Genomic DNA, 17,834 nt, shown 5'->3' with positions numbered 1-17,834 from the left:
CTGTGAACTTAGGCTTTTGCTGGATTTAAAAAAACAAACATCTACAAGGATTAAGAATCAAAAACAGCTCTTTTGAGGTCCAGCTTAAAGGTTACAAGCAAAACAAAAGCACCTGGGGTTAGCACACAGGAATCTATAAGCCATAAAGAAATAAAAGGGATAAACCTAATGGCATCTTCCTAGACATTTCCTGATCTACTTACATAGCTGGGGTTTTAGATGAGTACTTTTTAGGTATGATAGGGATGGTTTTTCATACCAGGCCCAAGCTTCTCACAGCATAACTGGTTCCTGTCTGCCGCTCCCCCAGAACAACAACAGACAAACAAAAGGGGAGTCTTGTTTCAATTTTAGAAAGTTCCAGCCTTCCCATTGGATCTTTTTGCCAGGTGCCCATTCACTTCCTTTTACCTATGCATAGCAGTGAGACTCTCTAACCCCTTATAGGTAGAGCAATTAGAGAGCAGCTGCTGGCTGGCTGGGTGTCCATAAAAGGGAGTTACCTCCCTTAATTTATGACCATACCAGTTTGTTTGAGTCATCTGAGGATCAGTTCCTATATGTCACATCACAGCACTGAGATATTTATTGTGAAAACAATCAAATTTATTGTGAAGGGTTAAGAGATAATGGAAAGAGGATGGTTATGTATAAAAAAAATCTGTACACACTTTCTAGCGACTAAACTTAAACAGAATAACCATCTGCCTAAAAGCCATCTTATCTTGTCTAAATGTCCTTTGCAGTGCTTCCAACCAGGGCAGATTGCGATCCCATTTTCATGAATGTAATCAGACTGGCCAGTTACTTCCTCAGGTACAGGATAAAGAGCTGGCTTTTTGCTTTCTCTTTGTATCCCTCAAAATTCATGTTTTGTTCCCAGAGTTGGGATGGCCCCCCAGGATATTCCTTGGTGTGGACTTCGTATGAAAACAGGGCTTCCGTTGTGTTGGCTTACAGTGCTTACTGTACATTTGTACTGAGACACTAGAATACGCATCCTTTGTCTGGCAGAAACCTGTTTGTCAACCTTACCTTGATTCAGACATTTTTAGGAACATACTGAAAATGTCTGTGGGTGTGTGTGCGTACACACACAGTATTTATACATACATCTCACACTGATACTAATGACCAGCATGACCCCAGCTTTTATTGAAGACCTCACATGACATTTTTTATAGATAGATACTATGAAAGCAGTGTGCTAGTGTACAGACTTTGTCCGGAGTTACTGCTAAAGAACAGTGAACCCTTTGCCAGTTGGCATTGAGGGATTTTAAGGGTCATAGTATGTGGATTGCCAAGACTGTGGGGGCCTGTTCTTAATATCTGACTCTGAATGGTGTCTGTCTTCTCTCACACTTCTTGCAGTTGAAGCTGATGCAGTCTGAGTTAAATGTGGAAGAAGTAGTAAACAACAGAAGCTGGAAGGTACAGAACAGTCATTGTTTTATTAAGAATGTGATGTTATCTGTTTAAACTGATGTGTGACCATAATGCAATGGAGTGTTATGGAGGGATGAACAGGGGATGAGGGGAGAAATAAGGTAGACAGTTCTAGGGAACTGGCTCCAAGTCCACACTTTCACCTCCCCCCTCTGCAGTCCTTAATTTACAGATAAAGAACCCTAAAGTTGTTTCCCTATGCTTGGTGGTCTCTGTGAAATGAGTTGGTGTACCTCAGTGTAGCTCTTGCGGGATAAGTATCTGTTTAACAAACACAACCACATTTGGCATTATTTGGCCTTCTTGTGAGCCATCTCCGCTGGAGATATCTAGGACTGAGTGGGCCAGGAAGATTGAACTCCCTCCTACTTCTGGAAGGAGCTTCTGCGTGTCATAATGGAGGCACCCAGGGGAGAATGTGTGGTAATTTTAAGGCAGATATTGGGAAATATTTGTAGCTCAGTGTTTACAATCCCTTCCCTAAGCACGAAGAGAGTCACACCCCTATTAGAGATGTTGAAACTGGTGATGAATCAAGAAATTGCCAGAGCAGCAGGAACCAATTACCATAATTAATAGGGGTTGGGGAGTTATTTGTTTTCTGCTTTTCTGGTGTCCACAGAGCACTATACACATAATGATATTTTAAAGTACTCTTTTTCTTACTACTGACAATATTACATTGTTTTATTTTGTTTTGTTCCTTTCTTCCCTCCTCTCCCCCCACAAGCCTGACAATGGTAAACTCCACATTATACAAATCACATGACTGTGTGAGTATATAATATCAGATGTCTGACTGTTCTTGGTCACATTTGCTCTAGATTTTGTTTGTCAGAGTTTCCAAACATCCTAAGAAGTTATTTGCCACTATGATTGCTGGAGGCTTAACCGAGACCAAGCCCGCGACTTCAGAAATCCAAGAGATTGCTGACCAGCTGAGTTGCATCCAATAAAAGATGCAAAACAGAAACTAGTTGATTAGAAGCATGTAGTGTATATGGCATGGAAAAATTGCTTAAGAAGTGACTGCACTGACTCCAGTCCAGGAAATTCTTAGATTTATATCTGCTAAGGCCAGAAGGGACTATCTAGTTTGACATCCTGTATAGCACAGGCAGAGAACTTTTCAATCTTTTAATCCATTTAAGTGGCCATGTTAATTTTGTATCGTAATGGTTTTTTAATTAAAATGTCATGCGATATCAAGTGTCATATAGAAGTCTAGGTTTATTACATCAATGCTATTACCTTTATCAACCAAATTTATAATCTCATAAAAAAAAGATATCAAGTTAGTATGACAGGATCTATTTTCCATAAAGCCTCATTGATTGGCATGAAGTATCCTTTAATTCTTTATTAATCGAGTCCCATATAAGCTGCTCCAATATCTTGCCCAAGATCGATGTCAGACTTGCAGGCCTATAATTGCTGGGTTATCCCATTTATCCTTTTTAAATATTGGCACATTACTTTTCTTCCAGTCTTCTGACCCTCTGCTTTCTGTCTTCTGGGAGCTCTAGAGACATTCAGAGATCTCTGTGGCACAGCTAGAAATATAGGAAAGACAGAAAGCGCTAATGATCAGTACAGGCATCTGAAGCTGAGTCTACACTGCCTAATTAACTACCAGTGCAGTTCCAGTAGCAGTGGTAGAAGCACCTCTGTCTACAAGGTTTTAGGTGTGCCATCGCACCCTGATCTCTACAGAACTGGCTGACAGGGTAGTAAAAATATCAGTGTTCTGCCTACACTGATACTTGTGTAGTTGGGCTAGTGGAGCTGCACCGGCGGTGAAGTGGAGGTCCCATTTGCTAATGCAGAGCAAGCCAGGGAGTCAGGCTTTTGTTCCTGGTGCCAGGGCTGGTTCTAGTGTCTCATTACTGGGGGGCAGAGGGGAGTGGGTATTTCAGGGTTCCTATGAACAAATAACCTTCTAGGAGTCCAGGGCTAGTTGGATCCCTGGGAAATCTTGGATTTTAAGAGTTTAAGAAAGTAGAAATTAGCTACTTTGTCCGTATTTTCCTGTGACTTATAACTTTGGCCTTTCTGACAATGATTTTGGGCCCCTTGAAGGTTATTTGGGCTGGGGGGTGAGGGGGAAATGTCCTGGGCCTGCCTGGCTCTGCTGTGCACTTGCTGTGTGACCCTGATCAAATCACTTCACCTCTTTGGCTTCAATTTCCTCAGATGTAAAATGAAGGGGTGGGGGGCTGGGAGTGGGGGATAACACTTCCCTTCCTCACATGGGGACTGTTTAATTCATATTTATAAGGCACATTGAGATTCTTCCTCGAAAGGCACTATAGACCTACAAAATATTACTGCTGTTGTGTGTATGCTCACTGTAGAAGGTAACAGATGGTCTCTGTCCAAAAAATCTGAGAATCCAAGTTTAAATGTGCACCCAGCATATGTCAGAAATGAGGCCACAATTCTTAGTTTTCAGTGGACCCAAATAGGGTGCAAAAGGTGAATCTTCAAGTCAGATTCTGCTTTCATTCACCCAGGGGTCAATTGAGGTTTTTAAATTTACTCCCCTGTTAAGTGAGAGCAGAATATAGCCTCTGGAGGGCAGATATCTACGATACCTGAACTATTTTCAGGAAAGTGTCATGTACTTGGAATGATTTAAAGCAACAGTTCTCAACCAAGGGTCTGGGGCCCCCTATGGGGCTGCAAGCAGGTTTCAGGGGGTCTGCCTAAATAAAGCAGAGAGCAGGGCCAGCATTAAACTTGCTGGGGCCCAGAACAGAAAGCCAAAGCCCAAGCCCTGCCACCCGGGGCTGAAGCTGAAGCCAGAGCACCTTAGCTTTGCAGGGTCCCCTGTGGCCTGAGGTCCGAGGCAATTGGCCTAGTTGCCACCCCCTACTGCCGGTCCTGGCTCTTAATCTGCTGGATATGCAGAAAAACAGTTGTGGCACCCGTGGGCTGTGAAATTTTTATAGCATGTTGGGGGGGGCGGTCCTCAGAAAGAAAAAGGTTGCGAACCCCTCATTTAAAGCACTCACCTGTTCAGTGATCTTTAAAAAATGTAAACAAAATGATTCATTGCTCTTTATTTTCTAAAAGGTGAAACTTCTGTCTTGTGCTTAGAGCTGTGTGTGCCTTGGAGAGGTAGATTTTAAATAGTATCTGGCATTTGTGAGTCAACTGGGAACTCCCCTGACTCTTCGGCTCTGTTTAAGAGCCGAGCTGCCCCAGCGCTACCGGCTTCGGGCAGCCCCCGTGCTTCCGGACCCTGCGCCGCTGGAGCCTGGGAGGGGAAGTGCCCGGCCGGCGGCTGGGGTCCGGAGGCAAGGGGGCTGCCTGAAGCCCATAGCGCTCGGGCAGCTAGGCTCTTAAACAGAGCCGAAGAGTCAGGGGAGGAGCAGAGCAGCCACAGGAGGAGAAGTGCCCGGCCGGCATTTTCCCGGACATGTTCGGCTTTTTGGCAATTCCCCCCGGATGGGGGTTTGATTGCCGAAAAGCCGGACATGTCCGGGAAAAACCGGACGTATGGTAACCCTAGCCAGGACCCAATCGTTCATGAAGCACCCCTGCTCATCAAGGTGCCTCCTTAGTCAATGTATACAGAGCGTCTTTCTCCACCCTGTGATATACCAAATCAGTCTTTTGTCTTTATTCACCAAACAGGGGGATCCACTCAATGTCCTATCATTCCTTTTCATATTCAAGTGGTTTTGATGCTTAGTTTGTCTTCGATGGTTTTCCCATTGATTTTTTTTTTCTGGGTTGGTGCCAAGGCAGACAATGAGTATTGCAATACATAATCGGCTAGCCCAGGATAGGCGACAACTCCCTCCTGCTTGAATTGTCCGTCACCGAGACATTATTCCCTAATCACTCACTTTCCCTCCAAGACCATAAAGGCATAATTTTCAATACCGTTACATTATTCCTTATATATCACTCGTACACACATTTCACACTGATTATGGGTATTGATAAGTTACAATTTTTCAACAGAGACCTCACATGCTGTCCATCGTGGGTGAATACCATGAAAACAGTGTGTTAGGTGTAGTGAGTTTGTCAGGTCTAGACAGGAGTTGCTTGTAGAGAACAGTGAAGGTTTTTGCCAGTTGGCAGCAATAGGCCTCTGTATAACAGTGACCAAGTGTCATGTGATGGCAAACTGGAGGTGGTGCCTCCTTTAAGAGGGAGCTGGGCCAGACAGACACTGAGCTCAGTGGATGGACAGGGGTTTTGGGGGAGATGTTTGCAGAAAGCAGGAGCTTCAGGCAAGAGGTATTTCAGGAAAGGCCACACAGCAATCCTAGTTTTCACAGGGCTGTGAAGCCTGGCTGCAAGGAACTGTGGAGCCTAGGGAATAAGGCTGGAAGATCTGAGTTGAGTTGAATTGTTTGTTAATAAGGCCCAAAGAAGAGAAATGTTATGTGCTGCATGTCACCCTGTGTGCATTCTTTGAGAAGTTGAGAAGAAGAAACCGAGGCAGTAGACAGATGATGAGAAGGGAGTGTGCTAACCCCATTACACCAACTAACCCTCTTTCCCCCCCCCCCCCTACAGGTGAAGCCACAGCTGGAAGGGAAAGAGAACAAGATGTATCCATTCTTTGTAGCCCTGAAATATAAAACTCAGGTGGTTGCTGGAATAAACTACTTCATTCAGGTCAGTAGTCAACAAAAATCCCCCTCTTCTTCCCTCATTGCTTAAGTGTTCTAGTTGAAAAAGAATGTAGGTATATGTTTGAGTGCCTTAAAGCAAGATGTTCAAATAGTGAGCAAACATTGCAGGAAAAGGTCCCAATATGACTTTTAATCAAGGTAGGGACTATCTCTCATCTGCTTCTGCAGTGCCCAGCCAGTACCTGTTGGTGCTATTTCGATACAAAAATAGAAAAGATCAGGGCCGCCCAGAGGATTCAGGGGGCCTGAGGAAAAGCAATTTCGGGGGCCCCTTCCATAAAAAAAAGTTGTAATACTATAATAACATGTATTTGGAAATGTAAAAAATAGTGAAATACATTCAAAAATTAATTTGAAAATACACTAAATACATTATTTAAAAACATTAAATGCTTTAATGGTATGTATACACTTGCAATTACATAATGGGCTGTTGCTGGGTGATCATGATGGTTTATGCCAATGGGCTGTTGCTGCCTGGGGGTGGTGCTGCTGTTGCCCAGGGCTGGGTGGGGAGCTGGGCTCTAGGTTGGGTGGTGCCCGGCTCACAGGGGCTGGACTCAAGGCTGTGGGGAGATGGGGTCGGGGGGGGGTGTCCGGCTCAGAGGGGCTGGGTTCAGAGCTGGGGGTCAGGGCTGTGGGGGGATGGGGTCAGGGGGTGTTCGGCTCACAGGGGCTGGGCTCAGGGCTGTGGGGAGATGGGGTCAGGAGGGTGTCCAGCTCAGAAGGGCTGGGCTCGGAGCTGAGAGTCAGGGCTGTGGGGGATGAGGTTGGGGGGGGTGCCCGGCTCCAGCCCCTTACCATGCTGCTTACCCTTCTCTCCCGGAGCCTCAGTGCGCCACGTCCAGTGCTGCAGCGGCGTAGTGTTTCCAGTGGGGCCTGAGCTCCCGCCGTTCGGCTGCAGCTCTGAGCCCCCTTACCTGCTGAGACACCGGGGATGGGGGAAGACAGAGGCGGGGGGAGCCTCCGACATACTTGTGGGGGCCCCTGGGGCCTGGGGCAAATTACCCCACTTGCCCCCATCCCCCGGGCAGCCCTGGAAAAGATAAACAACTTGTCTTGTGAATCTCATTAAAACTTATCTCAGTATTTTTAAAGCATGAGTCACACTCCTACAGCTGTATATTGTAAAATTTTAGGATTGCCAAGAGGGTGATCTCCATTCAGGACTCTCCAACTGCTTTCTTAACTCTCATCCTCAGAGCTGGCCTTAGCTGTTGTTTGGGCTGTGCCCTGAGAGGAAATAGAATCCTGTTCACCATGATCAGCCCACTAGGCACAGGGCCGGCCTGGGGATTTTGGGAAGTGTTACTGAGAGGTACACACCTCAAACTCCTCTGAGCAGTTTGTGTGTTTGGGAAGGGTAGGTCTTATGTCCCCAAAGAAGTACAGTCCAGCCCCGTGTTCCTTTGATCCGCATACATTTTCCAAGGCTCTTTCTTAAGGGACAGGGCTAGAAACTTTTTAAGGATAGCGGAAATGTCCCCCTTCCCTAATATTTCCTCAAAACAGGGGGTTCTGTGGTCATAAGATGCCTGGGACCCAAAGGCCCAATCTGCTCCTTCTCTCGGAGAAATGGTGGGTTTTTTTAGCTCTGTTAGTGTGAGAAGCCTTGTCAAAGGAGTTGGGTTTTCATTGTGCTCTGCACACTCCCAGACCAGGTCTCATTCTGATCTCCTGGGGCAATGAGTTCAGTCATTTAGGACCATCTGTTAGGAACGTTCTGCCTCCTGCACCTGACATTTTCCCAATGGATTGCCAGTGAGAGCAGCTTTCTGAGGGACATGAATAGAGAGGGTTTCTAAGGTAGGTGGCCATTGCAGCCCCTAACTTCTAGGTGCTTAGTCACCCACTGGAATTCACAAACCCTGAATTAGGTGTTCAGGCTCCCTACAGAATGGATGGGGAAAGTTTGGAGCCTAAGAACAGGATCCACAAAAGCATGAACACTGAATGAGGAGATGCTTAAGCTAGCCAATAGGAAATACTGAGGAGCGCGGTGTCTGTCCTGAGTACTTCCACTCAAAGGAACTTTGGTATCTAACTCCAATCTGGACTTAGGCACTGTGATGGGATCCCCCGAGTACAACCTGGAACTGGGGTATCACTGTGCCCTCTTAACTCTCTAGCCTGGGCTGTCTCTTACAATGCTTTGGTACTGACAAGCAGTAAGCCCCTCCAGGCACTGTTATCACTCAGCACAACAGCACATGGAACCCCACACCCAGCTAAGTTGCATGAATGCTCCTTGCGCCACTCACAAATCATACAGAGAAAGGCACCAGCAAATCTCCCAAGCCCTGAGCCTTGCAGCCTGGAACTATACCGTCTTGTCCTGGTCAGAAAACTGATCAGTTTAAGTTTATTACCCAGTCTGCCTCTCTTTCGATGTGGAGAGGACACACACTGGCCTTTGTAAACTGAGCTGAGATTTCCCAAGCACTTCAACCAAAACACACTGCTTTAGGTAAAATATAAAACAGATTTATTAACTACAGAAAGATAGATTTTAAGTGATTATAAGTGGTAGGCATAAAAGGTCAGAGATAGTTACCAAAGAAAATAAAAGGTAATCACACAGTGTAAATCTTTTATTAGACTAGGCAGTATTTGGACCAAGCAGTTTTCTCACCAAACTAGATGTTAAGTTCTTAATACACAGGCTTCCCCTTTAAGCCTGGGACCAGTCTCCTCAGTTCAAGGCTTTGTCTTCCCAGGGTTCTTGTTGCTTCCAGCATAGGTGGGGGAGGAGAAAGGCCAAAGCATGATGCCACTGTCCCCTATTTTGTCTCCTCAGTCCATGTGCCTGGAAGACTCTAGTCCAGGCATGCCTGGTGGGCCTTGCTGAGTCACAGAGTTGATTAAACCCCTGTTGCGGTCTTGTGCAACTGAGTCATAATGTTGAGCAGTCCCCAATGTGTGGTGCTTGCGAAACTGTCATTGAATTGTAAATCCCCTGTATACTATTCCCCTGCTGGTCAATTGTAGGTGAAGATCATTCAACACCTGCCCAGATGTTGGTAACCTCCTTTGTTGTGGTCCCTGGAGAACTAGCATTGGGTGACTTCCAAACTCACAACTATTTCATTAACAACCATACAGCAAAATCTTATAACCTCATACACACTGATATACATATTTTAACAGAACAATGGGTTTCAGCAGACCATGACCGTTCATATGATATCCTACATAGCATGCTTTGTATGAAATATATCATAATTATATGACAGAGATAAATATGGGTGTTCCAGGGTGCTACTTTGAGGTACCTGTCTCTGCTTAGGAGTCACAGCCTAGAAAAGGCAGAAGTGTTCAATAAATATGTGTGTTCTGTATTTGGGGGAAAACAGATATAATCTCTACCTATGGTGATCATAACACTCTTTCTATTCCACTCTTATCTTTGGAGGATGCTACAGAGAAGCTACTTAAGTTAGACATTTTCCAATTAGCAGTATCAGATAATGTGCATCCAAGAGTTTTAAAAGAGCTGGCTGAGTTCACTGGACTGTTAATGTTGATTTTCAATAAGTATGAGGCCTGGTCTACACTACGAGTTTAGGTCGAATTTAGCAGCGTTAAATCGAATTAAGCCTGGACACGTCCACACGACGAAGCCCTTTATTTCGACTTAAAGGGCCCTTTAAACCAGTTTCTTTACTCCACCTCCGATGAGGGGATTAGCGCTGAAATCAGCCTTTCCGGGTCGGATTTGGGGTAGTGTGGACGGAATTCAATGTTATTGGCCTCCGGGAGCTATCCCACAGTGCTTCATTGTGACCGCTCCCGACAGCACTTTCAACTCAGATGCACTGACCAGGTAGACAGGAAAAGCCCCGCGAACTTTTGAATTTCATTTCCTGTTTGCCCAGCGTGGAGAGCACATGTGACCACACAGAGCTCATCAGCACAGGTAACCATGATGGAGTCCCAGGATCGCAAAAGAGCTCAGACCAAACGGGAGGTATGGGATCTGCTCGCCATATGGGGAGATGAATCAGTGCTAGCTGAACTCCGTAGTAGTAAATGAAATGGCAAAATATTAGAAAAAGTCTCAAAGGCCATGAAGGACAGAGGCCATAACACGGACGCACAGCAGTGCCGTGTGAAAATTAAGGAGCTAAGGCAAGTCTACCACAAAGCCAGAGAGGCAAACGGAAGGTCCGGGGCAGAGCCGCAAACATGCCGCTTCTACGCGGAGTTGCATGCCATGGTAGGGGGTGCAGCCACCACTACCCCAACTGTGTTCTTTGACTCCATCAATGGAGAATCACGCAACAGGGAAGTGGGTTCGGGGTACGAGGAAGATAGCTCACAGCAAGGAAGTGGAGAAACCGGTTTCCCCAACAGCCAGGATATATTTATCATCCTGGATCTGGAACCAGTAACCCCCGAACTCACCCAAGGCGTGCTCCCAGACCCTGAGGGCACACAAGGGACCTCTGGTGAGTGTACCTTTGTACATATTACACATGGCTTAAAAGCAAGCGTGTTTCATGATTAATTTGTCCTGGCAATCGCGGCCAGTACAGCTACTGGAAAAGTCTGTCAATGTGTATGGGGGATGGAGCGGTAATCCTCCAGGGACATCTCCAGAAAGCTCTCCTTCATGTACTCCCAAAGCCTTTGCAAAAGGTTTCTGGGGAGGGCTGTCTTATCCCGTCCGCCATGGTAGTCAGTGTCAGAGTGCAAAAAAGAACAATATGAATGAGAGGAGATGTTGCTGGCTGAGTCGCAGGCTGAAGAGAGCAAGTGGCGGGCTGAAGAGGATAGGTGGCGTCCGGTTGCTGACAGAAGGCAAGAGCCAATGCTCCGGCTGCTGGAGCATCAAACTGATATGCTCCAGCGTATGGTTGAGCTGCAGGAAAGGCAGCAGGAGCAGAGACCGCCGCTACAGCCCCTGTGTAACCAACAGCCCTCCTCCCCAAGTTCCATAGGCTCCTCACCCAGATCCCCAAGAACGTGGTGGGGGGGCCTCCAGCCACTCCACCCCAGATGATTGCCCAAGCATCAGAAGGCTGGCCTTCAATAAGTGTTAAACTGCAGTGTGTTCTTTTCCTTCTCTCCTCCCCCACCCCTCCTGGTCTACCTCAGAAGTTATCCCCCTAGTTGTGTGATGAATTAATAAAGAATGCATGAATGTGAAGTAACAATAACTTTATTGCCTCTGCGAGCGGTGCTCGAAGGGGGGTGGGGAGGGTGGTTAGTTTACAGGGAAGTAGCATGAACCGGGGGGTGGGGAGGGGAGGGCTCATCAAGGAGAAACAAACAGAAGTTTCGCACCGTAGTCTGGCCAGTCACAAAACTGGTTTTCAAAGCTTCTCTGATGTGCACCGCTCCCTGCTGTACTATTCTAACCGCCCTGGTGTCATAATCAGCGGCCAGGCGATTTGCCTCAACCTCCCGCCCCGCCATAAATGTCTCCCCCTTACTCTTATAGATATTGTGGAGCGCACAGCAAGCAACAATAACAATTGGAATATTGGCTTCGCTGAGGTCTATCCGAGTCAGTAAATTGCGCCAGCGCGCTTATAAACGTCCAAATGCACATTCTACCACCGTTCGGCACTTGCTCAGCCTATAGTTGAACAGGTCCTGACTACTGTCCAGGCTGCCTGTGTACGGCTTCATGAGCCATGGCATTAAGGGGTAGGCTGGGTCCCCAAGGATAACGATAGGCATTTCAATATCCCCAACGGTTATTTTCTGGTCCAGGAAGAAAGTCCCTTCCTCCAGCTTTTGAAACAGACCAGAGTGCCTGAAGACGCGAGCATCATGTACCTTTCCCGGCCATCCCACGTTGATGTTAGTGAAACGTCCCTTGTGATCCACCAGTGCTTCCAGCATTATTGAAAAGTACCCCTTGCGGTTTATGTACTCGGTGGCTTGGTGCTCCGGTGACAAGATAGGGTTATGGGTTCCGTCTATTGCCCCACCACAGTTTGGGAATCCCATTGCAGCAAAGCCATCCACTATGACCTGCACGTTTCCCAGAGTCACTACCCTTGATATCAGCAGGTCTTTGATTGTGTTGGCTACTTGGATCACAGCAACCCCCACAGTAGATTTGCCCACTGCAAATTGATTCCCGACTGACCGGTAGCTGTCTGGCGTTGCAAGCTTCCACAGGGCTATCGCCACTCGCTTCTCAACTGTGAGGGCTGCTCTCATCTTGGTATTCTGGCGCTTTAGGGCAGGGGAAAGCAAGTCAGAAAGTTCCATGAAAGTGCCCTTACGCATGCGAAAGTTTCGCAGCCACTGGGAATCGTCCCACACCTGCAACACGATGCGGTTCCACCAGTCTGTGCTTGTTTCCCAGGTACAGAATTGGCATTCCACGCCATGAACCTCCCCCAGTACATCATGATTTGCACATTGCTGGGTCCTGTACTTTGTGAGAGGTCTATGTCCATGTCAATTTCCTCATCACTCTCATCACTGTGCTGCAATCGCCTCCTCGCCTGGTTTTGCTTTGGCATGTTCTGGCTCTGCATATACTCCAGGACAATGCGCGTGGTGTTCATAGTGCTCATAATTGCCGCGGTGATCTGAGCGGGCTCCATGATCCCAGTGCTAAGGTGTCTGGGCTGAAAAAAGGTGCGAAACTATTGTCTGAGGGAGAGAGGGAGGGGCGAGTGATGACATGGCTTACCAGGAATTAAAATCAACAAAGGTGGTTGTGCATCAGGGAGAAACACAACAACTGTCACACAGAATGGTCCCCCCAAAGATTAAACTGAAAACCCTGGGTTTAGCAGACCGTTGATTTCACAGAGGGAGGGGAAGCAAATGAATACAGAACAAATCTGGTCCATCTATCTTTTACATCTTAGGCTGGCAGCAGACGGTGCAGCATGACTGATAGCCATTGGCATCTTCTGGGTGCTTGGCAGAAGATGCTGTATTATGATTGCTAGCCATCATCGTCAAGACGGTTCAACAGGACTGCCGGCAGGACTGAGTATCCAGGAGACAAAACATGTCTGCCCAGGTGCCTCTGACCAAACTCACTGAGGAATATGCCGATGATGGCTACCAGTCATACTGCACCGTCTACTGCTAAAAGGCAATTAGTTGCTGCTGTATAGCAATGCAGTACCACGCCTGCCGGCACCCAGATGACATATCGTGACGGTGAGCTGAGCTGAGCGGGCTCCATGCTTGCCTTGGTATGTTGTCTGCAATTGATTGTCTGCCGTTGCTCTGATGGAGGGGGAGGGGGCCTGATGATATGTACCCAGAACCCCCCGCGACACTGTTTTTGCATCATCAGGCATTGTGATCTCAACCCAGAATTCCAAGGGGCAGCGGAGACTGCGGGAATTGTGGGATAGCTACCCACAGTGCAATGCTCCGGAAGTTGACGTTAGCCTCGGTACTGTGGACGCGGTCCCCCACTTAATGCACTTAGAGCATTTTATGTGCGGACACACACTATCGACTGTATAAAACCGATTTCTGTAAAACCGGCTTCTATAAATTCGACCTAATTTCGTAGTGTAGACATACCCTGAGAGCACTGGGAAAGTTTCAGAAGACTGGAAGAAAGCTTAAGTGCCAATTTTTAAAATGAATAAATGGGATTACCTGGATAATTATAGACCTGTCAGTCTGACATTGATCTTAGGATGCATAAATAAGCAAATCTCAAGTAGGAGTAGAGAGGCTATTTTGTCTCTATACTTGTCATTGGTACGACCACTGTTGGAACACTGTGCCAAGTTCTGGTGCCCAGAATTCAAGAAGGATGTTCATAAATTGGAGAGGGTTGAGAGAAGAGTCATGAAAATGATTAAAGGATTAGAAAACATGCCTCAAAGTGAGACTCAGAGCTCAGTCTATTCAGCTTAGCGAAGACTAAGTTAAGGGTCATCTTCATTACTTTCTGTAAGTACCTGCATGGGGAAAACCATTTAATAATGGGCTCTTCAGTCTAGCACAGAAAGGCATAACATGATCCAATGGCTGAGAGTTGAACCTAGACAAATTGAGACTGGAAATGAGAAGTACATTTTTAATGGTGAGAGTAATTAAGCATTGGAACAATTTGTCAAGGGTCATGGTGGATTTCTCCAGAGCTGAACATTTCTAGATCAAGATGGGATGTTTTGCTAAAAGATCTACTCTAGGAATTACTTTGGGGGAGTTCTATGGCCTGTGTTTTACAGTAGGTCAGACCAGATAATCATAATTGTCCCTTCTGGCCTTAGAATCTATTAATCTATGAAAAAGCCTTCTCCTGGCATCAGGTGCCTGAGCTATTTCTTGCAAGACAAGGGGTGGCACAAGTCTGACTTCCCACAAAACAGCCAGAGGGGAAAGGAAGAGGAGGCTGACTTTCTTACAACCTTTAGGCCAGTGGTTAGGGCACTTGCTTGGGAGGTAGAAGACTCTGGTTCAATTCCTCTCCTTTGTCTGGTGGGGAGAAGGGATTTGAAGATGGTCTCACACATGTCAGGCGTGTGCCCTAGGTACTGAACTACAGAGTCACTCACTCTCTGTTTGGGCCAGTGCATGTTTAATTAGTTACATAGTGGAACAGCTTCCATGGGAGACTCAGAGAGCGCCTCTTTCTCAGATTATCCTATAGCCCAGTGGTTAGAACATTCCTCTGACAGGTAGAAGACCCATGAACAACTCCCTTTGTCTTGTCCAGGGCCGGCTCCAGGCACCAGCCCACCAAGCTTGTGCTTGGGGCAGCACCTGGAGGGGGGCGGCGCGGTGCTCCGGCTCTGGCCGCCGGGGAGAGTGGAGCCCCAGCCGGGGCTCGCTGCCCTCCCCCCCGGGGGTTTGGCCACCGGGGGGAGCGGAGCCCCGACCGGGACTCGCCGGCCTCCCACCGGCGCTCTGGCCACCGGGGAGAGAGGAGCCCCGACTGGGGCTCGCCGCCCTCCCCCCGGCGCTCTGGCCGCTGGGGAAAGCGAAGCCCCGGGCGGGGCTCGCTGCTCTCCCCCGGGGCTCCGGCCGCCCTCCCCTGCCGTGCTGGGGGGGAGGGGGCGGCGGCCGGAGGCTTTTTTGCCTGGGGCGGCAAAAAAGCCAGAGCCGGCCCTGGTCTTGTCATGCAGAAAGGGGAATGGAATGGGGTCTCACATGGCCCAGGTGACAGCACTGGGCTAAAGGTCATAAGGGAGGTTGTTCTCCTCCATATTTTGTGGCGTCAGGTGTGCTCTGAGCACATCTACTGGATCAGGCCCTTCAGGTAAGCCAGGCACGACAAAGCCCAGTATGAGAATCCCGCTGGGGGTTAGGTGTGAGTTAGGTGTCTAGGCACCTGCTTGAGACACTAGTGCACATGCCCAGTGGCAGAAACATAAGCAACTAGGGGACTTTTACAGAAAATTTACGTGCTGAGGTTATATAGACACCTCCAGAGTTACGTGGCAGCTGAGTGGGGGTTTTGTGAATACCAGTGCTGCTTAAATATTGGGTGGTTTCATAAAAGAGAGACTTAAAAAAAAAACAGGATTTTTTTTTTTTACAACTGGAGATAACTTGCAGGGGATGGGATTTGAATTTGTGTTTCTTACCTCCCAGCTGAGGGCCCTAAGCAGCAGGCAATGGAGTCAATCTCTTGGTTTCTGGCCCACTGCTTATTTCTACCCAGTGGAACAGCTTCAATAAGCAAGACCGAGAAACCTCTTCTTGAATACCTCATAGCCCACTGGTTAGAGCACTCTCCTGAGAAGTAGGAGACACCAGCTCAACTCCCTTCTGCACATCAAACGAGGATGATATTGAACCCAGGTCTTCCATATCCCACCTGAGTACCCACAGTCACTTGGACTAAAAGTTATAAGGTGGGACAGAACCATCTCCTCCTCTGGCCATTTTGTAAATCTCTCCCCCCCAAAACCAAAAAGAATCAATTTGGAAATATTGAAACAGTTTGTCAGCATTTCCAAAAAAATATTATTTTTATTTGGGAGACTGTCAAAATTCACAAAAACTCACAAATAGTTTTGGTAGATTTGAAACTGCATTTTTTTGGTGAATAAAATATCTGTCTGAAAAATCTTCACCCAGTCCCTGTGAGGGTGTTGGCTTACTGCACCCCAGCATTCAGCTTTCTTTGCCTCCTGCCCCAGTGTCTTTGCATACAGCTCTGGCCTTCTTAGGGAAAAACGGGTTAACTCTTTCACTGCCAGTCTAGGCATGGGATCTGAGTGAAGTCAATGAGACTTTGCCTGAGAGAAACTGATTGAAAACTTTTGGAAAATATCAGATTTTTTGTAAAGAAAACTCTCATTGACTTCACTCAGATCCCCAAGGTTAGGTGCAAAAGCATAAGATGAAGGAGTTTAGTGGGAAGGATAATTTTGGGGCATGAAGAATATGACCTAAATTCAGCCCAGGCATAAATAGGTGCAACTCCTGGAGGAACCAGTGGAAGTGATGCCTTCTTATGGGAGGTTGAACTTGGCCTTGTGAGTGCAGGGATAACATTTCTATTTTCTGATCATCAGGAACACCCTAATTTGGACACAAAAGCCCATTTCTGCTCACACATGTGATATGAAATGGGACAGTCTCTACAGATCAGGTTTAGGGTATTGAATGGTACTGTGTATGATTTAATTTTTATTTTGCTATTCAAAGGTTCAGCATTTCATCTCCCCCAAAACATCCTTTCATTAGAATATGCTTAATCCATGGCTGTCCCATTCTCCTTGTCTTTCAGGTCTCCATCAGCAAAAGCAACGATGAGTGTGTACACTTGAGGGTGTTCCAAAGCCTTCCTCATGAGAACAAGGGGCCCAGTCTTACCAGCTATGAGACTGGCAAAACCAAAAATGATCCATTGGAGCCATTTTGAATGAGATGCTTGGGATGGGCTCTTCTGTTGCTCTTTCTACAGACTCACAACTGATACCGCCTGTGCCAATACATGAATGAAAATAAAATTAATCTGATTTTGAAAACTAACTTGTGTTTCTGTGTTGCATGTAACAGAAGGTCTGTCTTGATAGCAGCAGTTACTTACTGCTGGAAACTTATGACAGGCCTCCAATGAAATGTACTGCATCTCCCCAAAACATGCTTCCATTAGAATCTGCTTAGTCCATGAGCTTGACTGTCCCATTTCTCCTGGTTTGCTGCTTTCTGCTAATACTACTACTCATTTAGAGAATCTTTCACAACAAAGATACCACCACCCACAACTACCACATCCCCATCGGCAGTCACAAGAAAAAAAATCACCTGATTGGACACCCCCACAGTGGAGAAAAGCACATCAGTTGCTTCAGGAAAAAAAATCAACTGTGAAATCCTCAGACATGCATTACATCAAGGGTGGCCAAACTTACTGACCCTCCAAGCCGCATACAACAGTCTTCAACCCCACAGGAGGTGCCTGCCGGGGGCCAGTGTTTCAGCCCCACTCCTGCTGAAGCCCCGAGACACCCCCCCACCCCCGTGGCAAGGCAGAGGTCCCGAGCTCCCCCCGCACCTAGTCTGGTAGGTGGAGAATGGGGGAAGGGGCGCCATGGGGGGGCTCTGCAAGCTGCACTGTAACAGTAAAAGAACCACATGTGACTCACAAGCCACAGTTTGGCCACCCCCATGGGATAGTCCGTGAAATCCAACCACCATATCATGATCAAACCAGTAGACAAGGGGGCACTATTGTAGTCCCTAATCATGATAACTGCGTCAACGAGATCAACAGACAAGTCTCTGACACCATCTACTATAAAGAACTAGAAAAAGACCCCACACCATAATTCA

General features: G+C 47.1%; 1 protein-coding gene across 1 annotated transcript; it reads left to right on the top strand.

Moving 5' to 3' along the window:
- The first annotated feature begins 2,231 nt into the window (after positions 1-2,231).
- Positions 2,232-17,030, top strand: LOC101944190 (cystatin-B-like). Its single transcript, XM_005314503.5, has 3 exons — positions 2,232-2,387; positions 5,986-6,087; positions 16,786-17,030. The coding sequence occupies exons 1-3, from the start codon at positions 2,322-2,324 to the stop codon at positions 16,918-16,920; spliced, it is 303 nt and encodes a 100-aa protein (XP_005314560.1). The 5' UTR covers positions 2,232-2,321; the 3' UTR covers positions 16,921-17,030.
- The last annotated feature ends 804 nt before the right edge of the window (positions 17,031-17,834 follow it).

The sequence above is a fragment of the Chrysemys picta genome, unplaced genomic scaffold (assembly GCF_011386835.1).
Source record: "Chrysemys picta bellii isolate R12L10 unplaced genomic scaffold, ASM1138683v2 scaf1, whole genome shotgun sequence".
Lineage (NCBI taxonomy): Eukaryota > Metazoa > Chordata > Testudines > Emydidae > Chrysemys > Chrysemys picta.
This window is presented reverse-complemented; position numbering and strand designations above follow the sequence as displayed.